This window comes from Budorcas taxicolor, chromosome 3, assembly GCF_023091745.1.
Source record: "Budorcas taxicolor isolate Tak-1 chromosome 3, Takin1.1, whole genome shotgun sequence".
NCBI lineage: Eukaryota > Metazoa > Chordata > Mammalia > Artiodactyla > Bovidae > Budorcas > Budorcas taxicolor.
In genome coordinates, this window is record NC_068912.1 from 25,536,629 (window position 1) to 25,555,594 (window position 18,966).

Here is an 18,966-nt window from a genome sequence, read left to right on the forward strand (position 1 = left end):
AATCATCCTCTTCCTGGTGTCCTGAGAACATCTGTCCTTTCCTCTTCTCCTTCTACCTTGTGATATGATCTCATTCTCTCTCTACCTTGGTTCTACACACAGCACAGGATTCTTTTCTTTTTAATATGAAAAAGTACATTTATTGAATCATTTTTCACAGTAGCAAAATACTAGAAACAAACTAGCCCATCAAAAGCTCTCATTAAAATATCAGACACCTGTGTGGTACAAGATCATGTATCTTAACAACCTGGAGGGCTATCTCTATCATGATATGGAACAGCCTCCTAAATAATTTAAGTTTAAAAAGAAAAGGAAACCAAGGATAAGAAGAGGATGATTAGTATGCTAACATTTGCTTTTGTCTTTTATGGGGAAAATGTGTAACACATATTCTTTTTTATACAATTTTTCAAAGGTCACTCTCCAGTTATATTTATTATAAAATATTGGCTGTATTCCCCACATTGTAAAGTACACAAGATTCTTATTTTTATTGCCATCACTGAAACTTCCCATATACATATCCTGCTCGTATGTCCCATCCTGAACCCTTGTTCCTCCACCTCTCCTTCCTCTTTTATCCTTCTTCATGTTTAAGTGAAAGTTGCTCAGTCATGTCCAACTCTTTGCGACCCCATGTACTATATAGTCTGTGGAATTCTCCAGGCCAGAATATTGGAGTGGGTAGCCTTTCCCTTCTCCAGGGGATCTTCCCAACTCGGGGATTGAACCCAGGTCTCCCACATTGCAGATGGATTCTTTACCAGCTGAGCCACAAGGGAAGCCCAAGAATACTGGAGTGGGTAGACTATCCCTTCTCCAGCAGATCTTCCTGACCCCCGAATCTAACTGGGGTCTCCTGCACTACGGGCAGATTTCTTAATGCTTAATAGGTCCAAATTCTCGATTTCCTTGAAAGTTGTTCCTTCGCAGCACTCTTTATTTCAGTAAATACCAACTCTTTTCTACCAAAACCTTAGAGTCATCCCTGGTTCTTTTTTTATGCCCCACAACCAATCCCACCACATCTCTCACTAACAGCCCAGCCCAATCCGGCACCACCTCTCACTTGAACTATTTCAGTAATTTTCCAGTTGGTCTCCAAGCTTTCCCTTTTTACCTACAGTCTTTTCTTCACATAATAGCAGGAATGACCCTTCCAAAAGGTTAGTCAGATCCTGTTCCTCCTTGGCTCAAAACCCTCTCGTGATCACCCATTTCCCTCAAAGTAAAATCTAAACTTTTTGAGCTCATCCTCAGTTGAATTCTCGTTGTTCTACTCCACTCTATCTCATTGACCTCACTGTGCTTCCTTGGACAAGTCCATCACACCCCTGTCTCCCCCTCTGCACTAGCTATTTCCCTCCCCTGCCTCCATCACTCTACTCCCAGATAGTGGTATGACTCCCCCACTTCTTTCTTATTTTTGCTTTACCGGCTTTACTCTGTTCTGATATTTGTTGTTGTTTAGTCACTAAGTTGTGTCCAACTATTTTGCGACCCCAAAGAATATAGCCCACCAGGCCCCTCTGTCCATGGGATTTCCCAGGCAAGAATACTGGAGTGGGTTGCTATTCCCTTCTCCAGGGCATTTTTCCCTACCTAGGGACCAGACCTGCGTCTCCTGCATTGCAGGCAGATTCTCTACCATCTGAGCTACCTAGGAAGCCCTTGCTCTGACTTCTTTATATAAAATATAAAGTCCCTCCCCAGTCATTATTACCACTTATCCCCTCATCTGGCTTTACTCTTCTTCTTGTTTCTGATAGAGTATACAATTACCTGTTCATTCTGTGTTCCCAACTGCTAAAATAGATACTCTGTAAAGTTAGGAGTTCACGGATGTTTGCTGCTATAGTCCTTTTATTAAAGTCGTTGACAACTAGTAGGTGCCCAAAAAATGTTTGTGAAATGAATGAATGAACAAACTTAATTTTGTCACCTATGCCTTTTTCGTGTCTCTCTCCTGAATTTCCTTGTGGTTTTTTTCCCCAAAGGAACCTTCCCGCTACACTCTTCTCTGTTGGAGAGGAAGAATGGAGGTGACCTCTGATTCTTTGATCTGTCCCTGTCATTTCACTTTCCCTCACTGAATTCCATGATTGTTTGTTAATACTACCTCCTACCTCTCTATCTTGAAATTTTAAAGTGCAGAACCAAATCTTTTCTTTCAATGTCAGGCAAAGAAAAATACATAGAGTATAAAGCCCGGAACATAGAAGACAAAAATGAGTGCATGAGTGAGTGAACATACAAATTCTATAAAATATTAAATATACAAATTAATATAGCCGCTTGAAGGCTGATAACCTTTGAAATAAAATTATGAAAAGTTGTGTACCAGTTTATTGGGTGGAAAGATGCCTTTTCTAAGCCTGAGTGAACAAAAAAAGCCTACTCAACATGACAGCCTATATTAGACACGTGAGTAATTTCTGTGTTAAATTACAACAGCAGCAAAAGATGCTTTTGCTTAAAATGACATTGTCTTAATGTATTAATGTGTAGTTGATTTACCATGTTGTATCAATTTATGCTATACAGAGAAAGTGACTCAGTTATATACATATATACATTCTTTTTTACATTCTGTTCCATTTCAGAGTATTGAATACAGTTACCTGTACTATGCAAGATGACCTTGTTGTTTATCCATTCTATATGTAATAGTTTGCATCTACTAACCCTGAACTGCCAACCTATCTTTCCCTCACCTTGCTCCCTTTTGGCAACCACGAGTCTATTCTCTATGAAAAAATGACAAGTTTTAAACATATTCAACCAATACTCTGGAAAGTCGGTGTGAACCAATCTGGACACCTCATGTTCATTCATCTATGAAGCAGTTTATGGGCATTATCTTGATGTATCTTGATTGTATACATTTCTTATTATTAGTTGCCTGTGATATTTGTTGCAGAATTGGGGTGCCCATGTGTAAAGTCAGGTCAACACGCATTATGGCGTGACTCTTTTGTCTTTCTGGTGGACTGACCAACCGCCCCCCCCCACTCCATTGCCCCTGTACTGTATGGTAATAAAGAGCATTTCTAATAGCACTGGTCTGCTTTCTTACAGAAGTCTTGAGCTGGAATGAAGTAGAACGAGCCTTCAAAGTGTTTACTTTTGAGAGCCTGAAACTCTCTAAGGTTGATGAAGATGGAAATCTAAAGCGTTCTAAAATGATGTATGGGACAGATTCTGAGATGTTCAACATACCATGGGACAACCCTGCCAGATTTGCTAAACAGATAAGGCAACAGTACATCATGAAAATGAATACCCAAGAAGCCAAACAGCAAACAGGTACACTGCCTGGAGGGAGAAAAAGGCATTCTTGCATTGTATGATTGTCGATTTGTCTAGTATTGTATCTTATGGATCCTGTTTACTCTGCCTAGATGATGGAACCAAAGACAGAATTTTATTTCTGAATAAGAATTGGTCAACACCTATGCCAGATGATGAGCTCAACAAAAAACCATCAGATTATCGCCAGCCTGGTAGTAACAAGAAATCCTTAGACTCTGATAATAGACAACGAACAGAGCAGGAGACAAACTTCAAGTCTCAGCTCCAACCTGAGACTCTGGGTGAGCAAATGTGTGTGTGTGTGTGTGTGTGTATAGATACTGATATAGAATGTATAAACCAAAAAAATTCAAGATACATTATTTAAATGCCTCCCTATTTCAGTTGAAAAACTGGTTCATATTGTTTTGTTAATTAAACTTTGTTACTGAGTGTTATTCAGTAACTACTCATTTTTTAAAAAAATTTTATTGAAGTAGAGTTGATTTACAGTGGTTTGGTATACAGCAGATTGATTCAGTCATATTTTTTTTCATATTTTTTCCATTGTAGGTTATTACAAGGCACTGAATATAGTTCCCTGTGCTATATAGTAGGTCCTTATTTATCTGTTTTATATGTAGTAGTGTGTATCTGTTGATCCCAAACTCCTAATTTATCCTCCTCTCCCCAAGTATTTTTTTCTACATTGGAAATCTATTTCTGTTTTGTAAATAAATTAATTTGCATCATTTTTTGGACTCCACATGTAAGTTACATTATATATTTGTTTTTCTCTGTCTGACTTATTTCACTTAATGTAATAATCTAGGTTCATAAATGTTATTGCAAATGACATTATTTCATACTTTTTATGGTTGAGTAATATTCTATTGTGTACATTATATATATGCATATATGTGTGTTGTTTATCCATTTATCTGCTGATGGACATTTAGGTTGCTTCCATGTCTTGGCTATTGTGAGCAGTGCTGCTATGAACATAGGGATGAGTGTATCTCTTGAATTACAGTTTTGCCTAGATAGTATGCCTAGGAGTGTGATTGCTGGATCATATGGTAACTATTCTTATTTTTATAAGGAACCTCCATACTATTATCCATAGTGGGTTTATTTACCAATTTCCATTCTCATCGACAGTTTAGGAAGGTTCTCTTTTTCTCCACACCCACTCTCACATTTATTGTTTGCAGAGTAAGTCCTCATTATTTCAACTCTTGTTTTTCAATGTGTCATAAGGCCTCTTAAGCCACTCTTACTACCTTTGTAAATATAGTACAGTGACCAGAATTAAAACTTTTATCATTAGTATTTCACAGGGTTATTGTGATTCTATGCAAAAAAAATTATCCAAAATTACCCTCAATAGCAATGAACTGTGTAGTACAGAGCTTGGTACAAAATCAATACTCAATGAACATCAGTTTATCTGAACACCCTCCTACTCAGGTAATTATTCTCATTGTAGAATAAATCATAATAAATATTGTAATATTAGGAGATATATAAGCATAGAAGAATATCGGGCTATATTTTTATTGAGCTGTTTTACACACAGCTATCAGATTAATTACTTAAAATATGCTGTTGCCCTGCTTATAACCTTCAATGACTCCCTCATTGTTGTTTGTTGCTATGTCAAGTCTGACTCTTTTTGTGACCCCATGGACTGTAGTCTGCCAGGCTCCTCTGTCCATGGGATTTCCCAGGCAAGAATACTGGAGTGTGTTCCAGGAGTGGGTTACCATTTCTTTGTCCAAACGATCTTCCCAACCCAGGGATCAAGACTGTGTCTCCTGCATTGGTAGGCAGATTCTTTACTGCTCAGCTATCAATGGCTCTCTACTACCTACAAATAGAACCCAACTTCTTGGCCTGCTTTATACACTTCTTCAACAGTACCAAATTATTTTCCTAAACCCTTTCCAAATCCAACTGGGGTCGCCTGCATTGCAGGAGGATTCTTCACCAGCTGAGCTCCCAGGGATTTCCTACCACATATAATGGTTATTCATATGCTGATATTAAGGCCTCCTTAATACTATAGCTTCTTAGAGATCACAAGTATGTATGCTTATATTAAAAACCTTAACTGTATACTACATCATAAAACAAATTTTCACAGATCAAAACTACAGAGTATGTTCTTGAACCACAAAGAAATTATGGAAAATATAGATGCAATAGGAAGAACAAATAAAATGAAAATTTTGGTCCTTTGAAAGATTTTTAAAATTGAAAATTTTTTAGTAAATGGCTGATCACAAAAAGAAGCATGAATTACTATATTAGAAATAAAATTATTTCAGGAATAAAAATCATTGGGGAAATAAAGAATCAGATTTCCCTTTGGTGCTACAGAAATTTAAAAGAGAGTAAAAGGATATAAGGGGCTTCTCTGATAGCTCAGTTGATAAAGAATCTGCAACTTTATTTTGAGTATGTCTAAAGATGATGCTATGAAAGTGCTGCACTCAATATGCCAGCGAATTTGGAAAACTCAGCAGTGGCCACAGGACTGGAAAAGGTCAGTTTTCATTCCAGTCCCAAAGAAAGGCAGTGCCAAAGAATGCTCAAACTACCTCACAATTGCACTCATCTCACACGTTAGTAAAGTAATGCTCATAATTCTCCAAGCCAGGCTTCAACAGTATGTGAACCGTGAACTTCCAGATGTTCACACTGGTTTTAGAAAAGGCAGAAGAACCAGAGATCAAATTGCCAACATCTGCTGGATTATTGAAAAAGCAAGAGAGTTCCAAAAAAATATCTATTTCTGCTTTATTGACTATGTCAAAGCCTTTGACTGTGTGGATCACAGTAAACTGTGGAAAATTCTGAAAGAGATGGGAATACCAGACCATCTGACCTGCCTCTTAAGAAACCTATATGCAGGTCAGGAAGCAACAGTTAGAACTGGACATGGAACAACAGACTGGTTCTAAATAGGAAAAGGAATACGTTAAGGCTGTATATTGTCACCCTGCTTATTTAACGTCTATGTAGAGTACATCATGAGAAACACTGGCCTGGAAGAAGCATGTGCTGGAATCAAGATTGCCAGGAGAAATATCAATCTCAGATATGCAGATGACACTACCCGTATGGCAGAAAGTGAAGAGCAACTAAAAAGCCTGTTGATGAAAGTGAAAGAGAAGAGTGAAAAAGCTGGCTTAAAGCTCAGCATTCAGAAAACGAAGATCATGGCCTCTGGTCCCATCACTTCATGGTAAATAGATGGGGAAACAGTGTTAGACTTTATTTTGAAGGGCTCCAAAATCACTGCAGATGGTGATTGCAGCCATGAAATTAAAAGATGTTTACTCATTGGAAGGAAAGTTATGACCAACCTAGATAGCATATTGAAAAGCAGAGACATTACTTTGCCAACAAAGGTCAGTCTAGTCAAGGCTATGGTTTTTCCAGTGGTAATGTATGGATGTGAGAGTTGGACTGTGAAGAAAGCTGAGCGCTGAAGAATTGATGCTTTTGAACTGTGGTGTTGGAAAAGACTCCTGAGAGTCCCTTGGACTTCAGGGAGATCCAATCAGTCCATTTTAAAGATCAGTTCTGGGTGTTCTTTGGAAGGAATGATGCTGAAGCTGAAAGTCCAGTACTTTGGCCACCTCATGCAAAGAGTTGACTCATTGGAAAAGACTCTGATTCTGGGAGGGATTGGGGGCAGGAGGAGAAGGGGATGACAGAAGATGAGATGGCTGGATGGCATCACCAACTCGATGGACATGAGTTTGAGTGAACTCCAGGAGTTGGTGATGGACAGGGAGGCCTGGTGTGCTGCAATTCACGGGGTTGCAAAGAGTCAGACACAACTGAGCTACTGAACTGAACTGAAAAATGAAATGAGCAAATTACTAGAAAAGTATTCACTCAAGAAGAAATATGAAACCTGAATATCTTATAATTATTTAAATAAATTAAATTGATTTAAAAACTTCCCAAAGAAGACATGCCAAACTCAAATAATCTCATTGACTAGTGATATTAAACACTCAAAAAAAACAATAGTTCTAAACACTCAAAATATAGTTCCAATCTTAACAAAAATTCATTCCAGGAAATATAGAAGGATTATTCTTTTCTCATTTTATGAAACTAGCATCAGCCTTATAATAAAACTGTCAAGGGCAGTACAACAACAACAAAAGAAAATTGAAACTGTTATTCATGAACATATATGCCCAAATCCTGAATAAAACATAAGCAAACTGATCTAGCAATATACAAAATCATAATAATCAGGACAAGTTTTTGTAACAAGGAAAAGCATACATTGTAAAATCAATATAATTTATCAGTTAACACACTAAGAAAAATATAATCTCAGTGGATGGAGAAAAAATATAGCAATTTATGAAAAACAAACTAGCAATAGAGAGAAAACTTCTCTACCTTATAAAGTGTATTTTAAAACTTACTATAAGAAACATTGTATATCAAGATGAAAAGTTGAAAGATTTCACTTGATCAGAAGGTTATCCACTATAAACTCTCATATTTAGGATCACATTGGAGATTGTAGCCAACTCAGTAAGGTAAGAAAAAGAGATAAAGCTATAAATGTTGAAGCAAAACTGTTATTATTTGTAAATTGTGTGTAAAAAACCCAGAACGATCCCAAAAAAGTCAGAAATTATATGAAAGTTTAGTAAAGAAATGTGATTGTGAAATAACATGAGTAAGATGTCTGAAGTGCTGGGACTTTTGTTTATCATTATTCATTATAGCAAGCATTTAAATTCTTTGTACTTTTCTGTATTATTTCAAAATTCTAAAAAATGGTCACCGCTATAAAAGAATAGATGTTAAGTGAGTATGGACTAAATGATCATCTTAACTATTTTTATTTATTTAAGTGAGGGTAGAAAAGGAAGTCATCAATGAGTGGAATTAGGGAAAATCTGCTTGCCTATTTAGTAGAGTAGATAAATGAAGGGGACAAAGGAGGGAAGGATATAACTTTTATATAATACTGCCTGCTATATTCCAAGCACTATGCTATTTTACATATATTAACTAGTGCTTTATATTAACATCAAGCCTATGAGGAAGTTAGCATTAGCCTAATCCTGAAGATGAGGAAACAAAGACTCAGAGGGGTTAAGTAACTTGTTCAACCACATATGAGCAGGAAGTCAGGATTCCAAAGAGGGATCCAAACCAGTGCTTCCTCCACTGTGTCTTGTGGCTTCCTCAGTTCCAAGCAGTTCCTTGTGATGCATCTAGTGGTTTAACCGTATGCATATTCTCTTCTTCATGGTTATACATACCCAGTTTTGCTGCCTTTGGGACTTCCTAGGGCTGGTTGCTTACCTTCAGGGCTGATTCCTTACCTTTAGGGTTGGTTCTGTATCTCCCTATTCTAGATACCCTTACCTATTAGCCTAACTCACAAAAAATTAACTTGAGATATTACAGCATTAGTGAGTCCTATGGGAATATAAATGTATAATAAAGAAGTCATTTTGAGTTAATATAGAGCCAGAATAAGCCAGGAGAGAGATAAGGCCAGAGGGTTTTTTTGTTTGTTTGTTTTATTTTGCCTTTTTTTGTTTTTAAAGAAAAAAAGCAGTTGGTACATAGTTTTCCTCAGGCAACTTTTGCCACCTGGTGGTCAAACCACATAAATTTATGTTCTGAGTCCTGGTGCAAAGTGAACGTTTATAGCAATTCCCTAAATCATCATGGCTAAAAATGCTATAATGGAGGGTGTATCCTAGTGGCCAAGCAATCTTGAGAGCTGAGCGCATGGCCTGTGAGGGATTCAGGTAGATGTAGGCTGGCCTATGTCAAGGACTTGTTACATTTGGATGGAGATGGGTAGATGAACCTTGGTGCCTCACTGAGGCTATTAACATGTAAGGGAAATTTTTGTTGTTGCTAGTCTTTTGTTTGTTTGTTTGTTTTTGCATTTTTCCCCTAACTGAGTCACATTTCTGAAGCAGCCACTTTTAAATCTCTAAACAAAGCAGAAATTGTTCATGTATTTCCTGCACAGCCATCTTAGCATCAAATACATAGAAAAGCCTGTTCCTGGACTTGAAGGGCTAAATACTTGTGCTTTTCTCAACCGAATAGTAGATTTCCAACTGAGACTGGTTTTGAACTTGACGGGGCCTATTGGATATTTATGGAAAACCTGAGAGTTGATAACCATGAGGCTATAGGTTTAGATGTGCCCTTTATGCTTGTTGAGTGTTTTTTTAATAAAGTAACTGCTTTGCAGAGGGATCTTGTTATCTCTAAAGTAAAACAGATTAGGAAAGCTATTTTTCAAAGGGATGAGAATGCATCCATTTCCAGATGTGTCAAAAACTACTGAATCACACTGTCAAAGGATTATGCGGTTGAAGGAAGAAATCAGAAAGAAAGAAAAAACAAATGACTTTTACTCTACTATTAAATAGAGTTCAGATTAGTCTTAGAATGTTCTTCCCTTTGACAAAATATCTGATGCACAGTTTTTTAAAACGTATTTTCTAAACTGGAGACTTTTTTTCTGTTGGATCCTTAGACACAGGAGGGAATATCAAGTCTCCCAGAAATCTGGCAGCCCATAGAATAGAATAATTTTTATTCCACAGATTGCATATCAATTGCTTCAAGGACACATGGGACATAATGGTCTATTTAGAGTTATAGTTGGCCTGAGTTTTCTCTTGAGTGTCTGTATTATATAAATATTAAACTGAATTGAATTTATAGTTTTCTTATAAATCAAAATGGAACATTCATGCTGTCACCCTCACCAGCCCAAAGTGAGATGGATCTAGTAGCAAAAATGTAAGTAGCTATGCTCCTAAAGACAAGTAAAACATTTGGCCTATCTTGCTTAGATGTAATTAGCTAGTCCCTCTAGAAGCCCAGATGTGGTTCTCTTTGCCATACAGTGAAAATTTAGATCTTGTGAAAGTGAAAGTTGCTCAGTCATGTCTGATCCTTTGCGAACCCATGGACTGTCCATGGAATTCTCCAGGCCAGAATTATGGAGTGGGTTGCCTTTCCCTTCTCCAGGGGATCTTCCCAACCCAGGGATTGAACCCAGGTCTCCTGCATTGCAGGCAGATTCTTTACCAGCTGAGCTTAGGCTTACCCCACAAATAAGCTTTTGTTGTAGGATTTCTTCCACATTTCTGCACTCTCTATTTGGCTCGATAGTTTTAATACATGATGTAGATTTCTCTCAGTCAATCAAAAAATATGTATATATTTACCGAGTTCCTGGTGTGTTTTGGGTACTCAGAGTACGGTTCGGGAAAATAGTTCTTATTCTCCAGGAATTCACATTTGAGATGGAGAGACAGACAAATATTATTAGGCATGGATAAATGCTATGATCAAAAATCAAGCAGGATAAGAAGCAGAAGACTCTTGAGGAGGTGACAGTTGAACAGCAATATGAGTGAAGGGTTTGAAACAGATGACTATCTAAAAGCAAAGCATGCCAGACAGAGAGAAAGTCAAGTTCAAAAACTTCAAGATACAACAAGCAAGCCAGTGAGTCTGCAGTGGAATGAGCCAGGGAGAGTAGAAGGAGGTGTGGTTGGAGAGTCAAGCTGGAACCATTTTATATATGACTTCCTAGGGATTAATTTGCTATTATTCGGACGGTGATAAAAAGTCATACTGGCTGTCTTTGAGCAGTAAGACAGATATGTTACAAGATTCAATGCCCCCCCCCCCCAACTTTATTACTTTGGTCAGATTTGGAATATGCTATGTCCTTGATTTCTTTCTCTCTTAGAGATTCACAGTCACAAGAGTATATTACACATTCTGAAACTTTCACAGTGAAGTGTCCATTTATCCATGTGAAACTCATATATCATGGAATTCCTCTACATAACACATTTGTTAACTTTAAGATTTACTGAAACAGGGTGATTCAGAAATCAACACTATCAGTCGGTTTCTTCCCTCTCCATTTATGGCTGTGTGCTTAGTACTCAAGGAGGTTATCACAGTCCCAGTTATCATATAAGTATACTCTTTGGTCATAGTGAGAGCTAGTGTATCCATGATAAGGGGCCCCGTGGAATCCAGCTCCCTATTCATTTTATTCATTTAACTAACTTTTAAAAACTCTGTAAATCTGCAGATGCCCATTAAATAGGTTTTAAATTAATAAATTGTTAATGAATGGGGGAAAAGCTTACCAGGATAGTGTATGGAATTGCTTTTTCTAGTAGGAGGTGCTTTCGTCAGGTGATTCTCCTTTCCATACATCCCTGCCCCTGTCCTAGTCTGTCACTCACAAGATACAACCCAGAAGTTTGAAAAGGCTTTGTGATAGTACCAGCATCATAACAGACAACAGTGTGTGGTGAGCAGTTGACATAGTTTAATCAGTAAATATCAGCTTATAAGATAAAAGTACATGTCAGAAGCGAGCCATACAGTCTGAAGGCAGAATATCTAATATATGATTTAGGAATGTATTATATAGGGAGCTGGGTTCTTTTCAAAGGACTTAGTATAACTTTTCTAGGTAGACACTAATTTAGAATTATTGACAAAAACACCTTTTTGGAGGCATGAAACATGTGTTTCAGGAATTACCTTTTCAGCACAGAAACATAGATCACATGGCAACAAAAAGCACAGCATTGACCAAAGAGAGAACAAAGCCCAAACACAACTGGATATCGGTGTCTTTGATTTACAGAGCAGACCATGAACAATGAGATCAAAGATGAAGCGGTCACAAATGCTGATCTTCTTGAAAAGGTAGGGAATTTTTGCCCTAAAAGTATAGATGCCAGTAAGATCTGAGAAAACCATGAGCTAAAAAAAGAGAGAAACTTAGCAGGAGGGGGCTAATACTAGAGGAGAGGGGTTTATTCAGATCCCCTTACCCCAGCTCGGTTCCAGCTGGAGAGAAAGGAGTTAATTTCACCAGCCGCTCAAGCAAAACTTCCAGGCTCCATGCTTCTCTCTAGACAGTGTGGCTTGGCAACGTCACGAACACCTGCTGACCATACAGCTATGTAGAACTAATGCTGTCTTGAAGTGAGTTCAGAAAACCTGCCTATAATTGCTAACAGGACTCAGAAGAGTATAACCTAACAATAAAAATATTTAGATTATGTTGCCCATAAAAAAAAAAGTCAAAGGCATACTTTTTCTGGCAGCAGTTCTCTTAAAATGTTGCCATATGGATTTATACATATGCAGATTTCCCCCAATTAGATGGAGTGCATGCTGGTTAGTTGATGGAGTCCAAGAGGGCTTCATTTGGACTTAAACAAATTAAAGCTGAAATTGTATTCCTCTGATTTTTTTTTTTTTTTTTAAGAAACCAAAGAAGATGACTGTAGAAGCCGAATTAGAGGACATAAAGAAAACCCAGCAACGCAATCTAATGGACTGGAGTTTTACTGAACATTTTAAACCAAAAGTTCTGCTTCAGGTATTAATGGGCTATGAGTCTCATCAGATTGGTCTGGGGAGGCTCAGTGTGATTTAGAACAGTTCACTTCTAGGTCACTCTCAGATCTATTTCAGATCAATATTCCCATTTACTTCAGCTATAAAGTGAGTTTATTCCCAGACTGTGTGCTATGCATGCCCAAAATAGTTTAAAATATACTTTCTTAAAGGATGTTTTTTTTTAATGAAGTCTCTTAAGAAAAAAGATATGTGCATGACTGCTGCACATGTTTTTTAAAAAAAAAAACCATAGTAATAAAAGTAAGATGTTATTGGGAAGCAACCTTATATTTCCCCATGTTGCCTGTTGGCTCTCTTCAGTTTTCACAACATTTCTAAATATTTTCTGATGGAATTAACAATTCAATGTAAACTGTAATGGCTAACATTTGTTGAGCACTTACCACATGCTGCTGCTGCTAGTCAGTGATTAATATGTATTACTAGGTTATTTAATCTCTTCAGTAATCCTATGAAGTAGAAACTATTTAAATAGTAGAAAACGGAGGCACCTTAACCACTAGTAACTTTTGTCCAAGGTCACACTGGAAAGGGTCTCACTGGTTGATGAATGAAAGAAGCAAGATACAAACAAACCCAAGAAATCAGACCCAGAACTTGTGCTCTTAACCACTATGCAAAATAATGAGTAATACTAAAGCAAGCTCTTTTTGTCAATTTTACATTTTACGCAAAAACTTGTACTCTTTTTTATTTTATTCTTTTAATTTAAATTTTACCTTTATTAAAATTTTACATCCACTTATTATTTAAAGCCAAAGCGTTATGTAAAGAGTCTTGTGAAAAATACCAGGCCCCTCCCATGCCCATGGAGCTTTCCAGGTGGTTCAGTGGTAATGAATTTGCCTACCAATGCAGGAGTCAAATCCCTGGGTCAGGAAGATCCCCTGGAGGAAAGAAATGATAACCTACTCTAGTATTCTTGCCTGGAGAATTCCATGGACAGAGAAGCCTGGCAGGTTAGTCAGTGAAGTCACAAAGAGTCAAACATGACTGAGCATGCACACTCCCATGCCATGACACAACTCCCAGAGGCAAAAGTCTTCAAGGTATTTACCTGTTTCTTTTGCTACTTAACTCGGTTATCTCTAAATAACAAGATATTGAGTTACCATCATCAACTGACTCCCTCTTGAAAAAACAGCTTGCCCACCCCCATATAACACACACTGAGACGTGCACATACACTCACTCATGCACTCCTATACATACATGCTGCTGCTGCTAAGTCGCTTCAGTCATGTCCGGCTCTGTGCGACCCCATAGACAGCAGCTCCCCAGGCTCCCCCGTCCATGGGATTTTCCAGGCAAGAGCACTGGAGTGGGGTGCCATTGCCTTCTCCACCTATACATACATATACACACTCATAAACTCAAACCTTGCCATTCTCTGAAACTTGTAACCATATCATAATTTTTTATTAGATTTCAAGATTTATCATGTTTCAATTATATAAGTGCTATTCACAGCTGAAAGAGCATGAAAAGGCAAAAAGAGAGGACACTGAAGGATGGACTCCCCAGGTCGGTAGGTGCCCAATATGCTACTGGAGATCAGTGGAGAAATAACTCCAGAAAGAATGAAGAGATGGAGCCAAAGCAAAAACACCACCCAGTTGTGGATGTGACTGCTGATGGAAGCAAGGTCCGAGGCTGTAAAGAGCAAAATTGCATAGGAACCTGGAATGTTAGATCCATGAATCAAGGCAAATTGGAAATGGTCAAACAAGGAGATGGCAAGAGTGAACATCAACATTTTAGGAATCAGCAAACCACTATGGACTGGAATGGGTGAATTTAACTCAGATGACCCTTCTATCTACTACTGTGGGCAAGAATCCCTTAGAAGGAATGGGGTAGTCATCATAGTCAATGAAAGAGTCCACAGTGCAGTACTTGGATGCAATCTCAAAAACGACAGAATGATCTCTGTTCATTTCCAAGGCAAACCATTCAATATCACAGTAATCCAACTCTATGCCCCAATCAGTAATGCTGAAGAAGCTGAAGTTGAATGGTTCTATGAAGTTCTACAAGACCTTCTAGAACTAACACCCCAAAAAAGATGTTTTCTTTATAAGGGACTGGAATGCAAAAGTAGGAAGTCAAGAACCACCTGGAATAACAGGTAAATTTGGCCTTGGAATGCAGAATGAAGCAGAGCAAAGACTAATAGAGTTTTGCCAAGAGAAAGCACTGGTCACAGCAAACACCCTCTTCCAACAACACAAAGAGAAGACTCTACACATGGAGGTCACCAGATGGTCAACACCAAAATCAGATTGAGTATATTCTTTGCAGCCAAAGATGGAGAAGCTCTATACAGTCAGCGAAAACAAGACTGGGAGCTGACTGTGGCTAAGATCATGAACTCCTTATTGCCAAATTCAGACTTAAATTGAAGCAAATAGGGAAAACCACTAGACCATTCAGTTATGACCTCAATCATATTCCTTACAATTATACAGTGGAAGTGACAAATAGATTCAAGGCATTAAATCTGATAGACAGAGTGCCTGAAGAACTATGGATGGAGGTTGGTGACATTGTACAGGAGGCTGTGATCAAGACCATCCCCAAGAAAAAGAAATGCAAAGGAGAAAAGGAAAGATATACCCATTTGAATGCAGAGTTCCAAAAAATAGCAAGGAGAGATAAGAAAGCCTTCCTCAGTGATCAGTGCAAAGAAATAGAGGAAACCAATAGAATGGGAAAGACTAGAGACCTCTTCAAGAAAATTAGAGATACCAAGTTAGCCTTTCATTCAAAGATGGGCACAATAAAGGACAGAAATGGTATGGGCCTAACAGAAGCAGAAGATATTAAGAAGAGGTGGCAAGAATACACAGAAGAACTATACGAAAAGATCTTCATGACCCAGATAATCACAATGGTGTGATCACTCATCTAGAGCCAGACAACCTGGAATGCGAAGGAAGTCAAGTGGGCCTTAGGAAGCATCACTAGGAACAAAGCTAGTGGAGGTGATGGAATTCCAGTTGAGCTATTTCAAATCCTAAAAGATGATGTTGTGAAAGTGCTGCACTCAATTTGTCAGCATATTTGGAAAACTCAGCAGTGGCCACAGGATTGGAAAAGGTCAGTTTTCATTCCAATCCCAAAGGAAGGCTGTGCCAAAGAATGCTCAAGCTACTGCACAATTACACTCATCTCACACGCTAGCAAAGTAATCCTCAAAATTCTCCAAACCAGGCTTCCACAGTATGTGAACCATGAACTTCCAGATGTTCAAGCTGGATTTAGAAAAGGCAGAGGAACCAGAGATCAAATTGCCAACATCCATTGGATCACAGAAAAAGCAATAGAGTTCCAGAAAAACATCTACTTCTGCTTTATTGACTATGCCAAACCTTTGACTGTGTGGATCACAACAAACTGTGGAAAATTCTTCAAGAGATGGGAGTACCAGGCCACCTGACTTGCCCCCTGAGAAATCTGTGTTCAGGTCAAGAAACAAGTTAGAACAGAATATGGAACAACAGACTGGTTCCAAATAGGGAAAGGAGTATGTCAAGGCTGTATATTGTCACCCTGCTTATTTAACTTATAGGCAGAATACATCATGCAAAATGCCAGGCTGGATGAAGCACAAGCTGGAATCAAGACTGCCAGGAGAAATATCAATAACCCCACATGAAACCACATTTATGGCAGAAAGCGAAGAACTAAAGAACCATTTGATGAAAGTGGAAGAAGAGAATGTAAAATTTGGCTTATAACTCAACATTCAGAAAACTAAGATTATGGCATCTGGTCCCATCACTTCATGGCAAATAGATGCGGAAACAATGGAAACAGTGAGAGACTTTATCTTTGGGGGCTCCAAAATCACTGCAGATGGTGACTGCAGCCATGAAATTAAAAACCACTTGCTCCTTGGAAGAAAAGTTTTGACCAACCTAGACAGCATATTAAAAAGCAGAGACATTACTTTGCCAACAAAGGTCCATCTAGTCAAAGCTATGGTTTTTCCAGTAGTCACATATGGATGTGAGAGTTGGACTATAAAGAAAGCTGAGCACCAAAGAATCGATGCTTTTGAACTGTGGTGTTGGAGAAGACTCTTGAGAGTCCCTTGGACAGCAAGGAGATCCAACCAGTCCATCCTAAAGGAAATCAATCCTGAATATTCATTGGAAGGACTGATGCTGAAGCTGAAACTCCAGTATTTGGCCACCTGATGTGAAGAGCTGACTCATTGGAAAAGACCCTGATGCTGGGAAAGATTGAAGGCGGGAGGAGAAGGGGACTACAGAGGATGAGATGGTTGAATGGCATCACTGACTCAATGGACATGAGTTTGAGTAAGCTCTGGGAGTAGGTGACGGACAGGAAAGCCTGGCTTGCTGCAGTCCATGGGGTCACAGAGAGTCAGATACGACTGAGCAACTGAACTAAGCTGATTCATAGCTGCACTGTGTAGTATCCTGGATTACATTTCCTTTTTATTTGTTTAGTTTGATAAACAGTTGTCATTACTCTCCCCCAAATTCTCTGCTTAAGAGTAAATCTCTGCTCAGTACATTCAAACCTAACAGATATTCCATCAGTTGTGTTGTCTAAGCAATATCTTTCCTGTGTGTTCTGAACCTCTGCTTGCCTTCAACTTGTTTTCTGGGTTCACAGGGTCACAGGTGAACAGGAATTTTGCCCAAGGATGGACCAGAAACTGAGTCACACCCATAACTGACTTAGAAGATATTTAGATAACATTTAAGCCTTAGAGTTGATGCTGGAAAGGGTTAAAACTTTGAAGGATGTTGGGATTGGTTGAATATATTGTATACATGGGAAAGATATGAATTTGAGAGGCCACAAGGTGAACTGTAGGCTTTCCTGGTAGCTCAGCTGGTAAAGAATCCGCCTGCAATGCAGGAGACCTGGGTTTGATCCCAGAGTTGGGAAGATCCCCTGGAGAAGGGAAAGACTACCCACTCCATTATTCTGGTCTGGAACATTCCATGGACTCTATAGTCCCTGGGGTCACAAAGAGTCAGAGCGACTGAGCGACTTTCACTTTCAGTGTGAACTGTTTTATGTTGAACAGTGTCCCTCAAAACATTTTTTTAAAATCCTTACACCTAGGACCTGAAAGTGGGTTATTTGGAATTAGGGTGTCTAAATGATGTAATCAAATTAAGATGAGGTCATTATAGTGGGCTCCAGTCAAATGTGATTTATGTCCTTGTAAGAAGAAGAAAATACCAACTAAAGACACACCGGGAGAATATTTTGTAACCAGAGAGGTGGAGATTAGAATGAGGCAGATCCAAACTAAAATACACCAAGGATTGATGACCACTGTCAGAAGCTACTATACAAAGCAGTAAAGGAAATTCCGCCAGTTCTCAGAGAGAGCATGCTACACAGCTGTGGTCCTGCCATCCCCTTTGCTGTCATCCTGGCCATATCCTTTGCCTCTCTTTCCAGTTAGATACTATCTTCTGTATCCCATGTTGTCCTCTCTTGGGTTACTCTCTTTTTATAGGGGACTGTCTTTTCAAGTCGCCTCCTGTGTTAACATAAATGGCAGGTAAATTTTTGAGGTGATGGATGTTTGAAAATACCTTAATTCTATACTTTTAACTGCCAGTTTGGCTTTATATAAGATGCTAAGTTAAAAAGTATTTTCCTTCAACATTTTGAAGCCATTCCTCAATAGTCTTCTAGCTTTCCCGATTGTCCTTGAGAAAAAAAAAAACAAACAGTGAAATTCTGATTCCTGATCAGTGAGTCTGTGTTTTTTCTTCTCTCTGTAAGGTCTTTAAGATTTCTTTTTGTTCCAGTGTTCTGGATTTCCTGTTGATATGTCTTGATGTGTGGTTCTATTCCTAATACTGCACCGAGGAGTCCAGTATAATCCAGAAACTCCGATCTTTACATTCTGGAAAATATTATACAATCATCACTCTAATAATCCCCTCCCCTCCCTTTTCTTTAGTCTTTCTTCCTGAAACTCCTGTTGTTCTGGTATTGGACTTCTAGACTGAACTTACAATTTCCTTATCCTTTCCGTCCAAGTTTCCAACAGCTTTTCTTCTTATTCTGGAAATATGTCTCTGCTTTCATCAAATTTTTCTATCAAATCTTCTGTATATGTTGTTATAATATTAATATCATGAAGTTATATTTATAATTATAAATTATATTTATAAAATATAC

General features: G+C 38.3%; 1 protein-coding gene across 1 annotated transcript in view; it reads left to right on the plus strand.

Annotated features, from left to right (window-relative positions):
- Positions 1 to 18,966, plus strand: part of SPAG17 (sperm associated antigen 17) — a 245,577-nt gene that overhangs the window by 101,901 nt on the left and 124,710 nt on the right. Inside the window, exons 14-17 of the mRNA XM_052637149.1 lie at positions 3,082 to 3,309; positions 3,405 to 3,596; positions 11,999 to 12,060; positions 12,629 to 12,742. Coding sequence (XP_052493109.1) covers positions 3,082 to 3,309; positions 3,405 to 3,596; positions 11,999 to 12,060; positions 12,629 to 12,742 — 596 coding nt within the window. The remainder of the gene's footprint in view (positions 1 to 3,081; positions 3,310 to 3,404; positions 3,597 to 11,998; positions 12,061 to 12,628; positions 12,743 to 18,966) is intronic.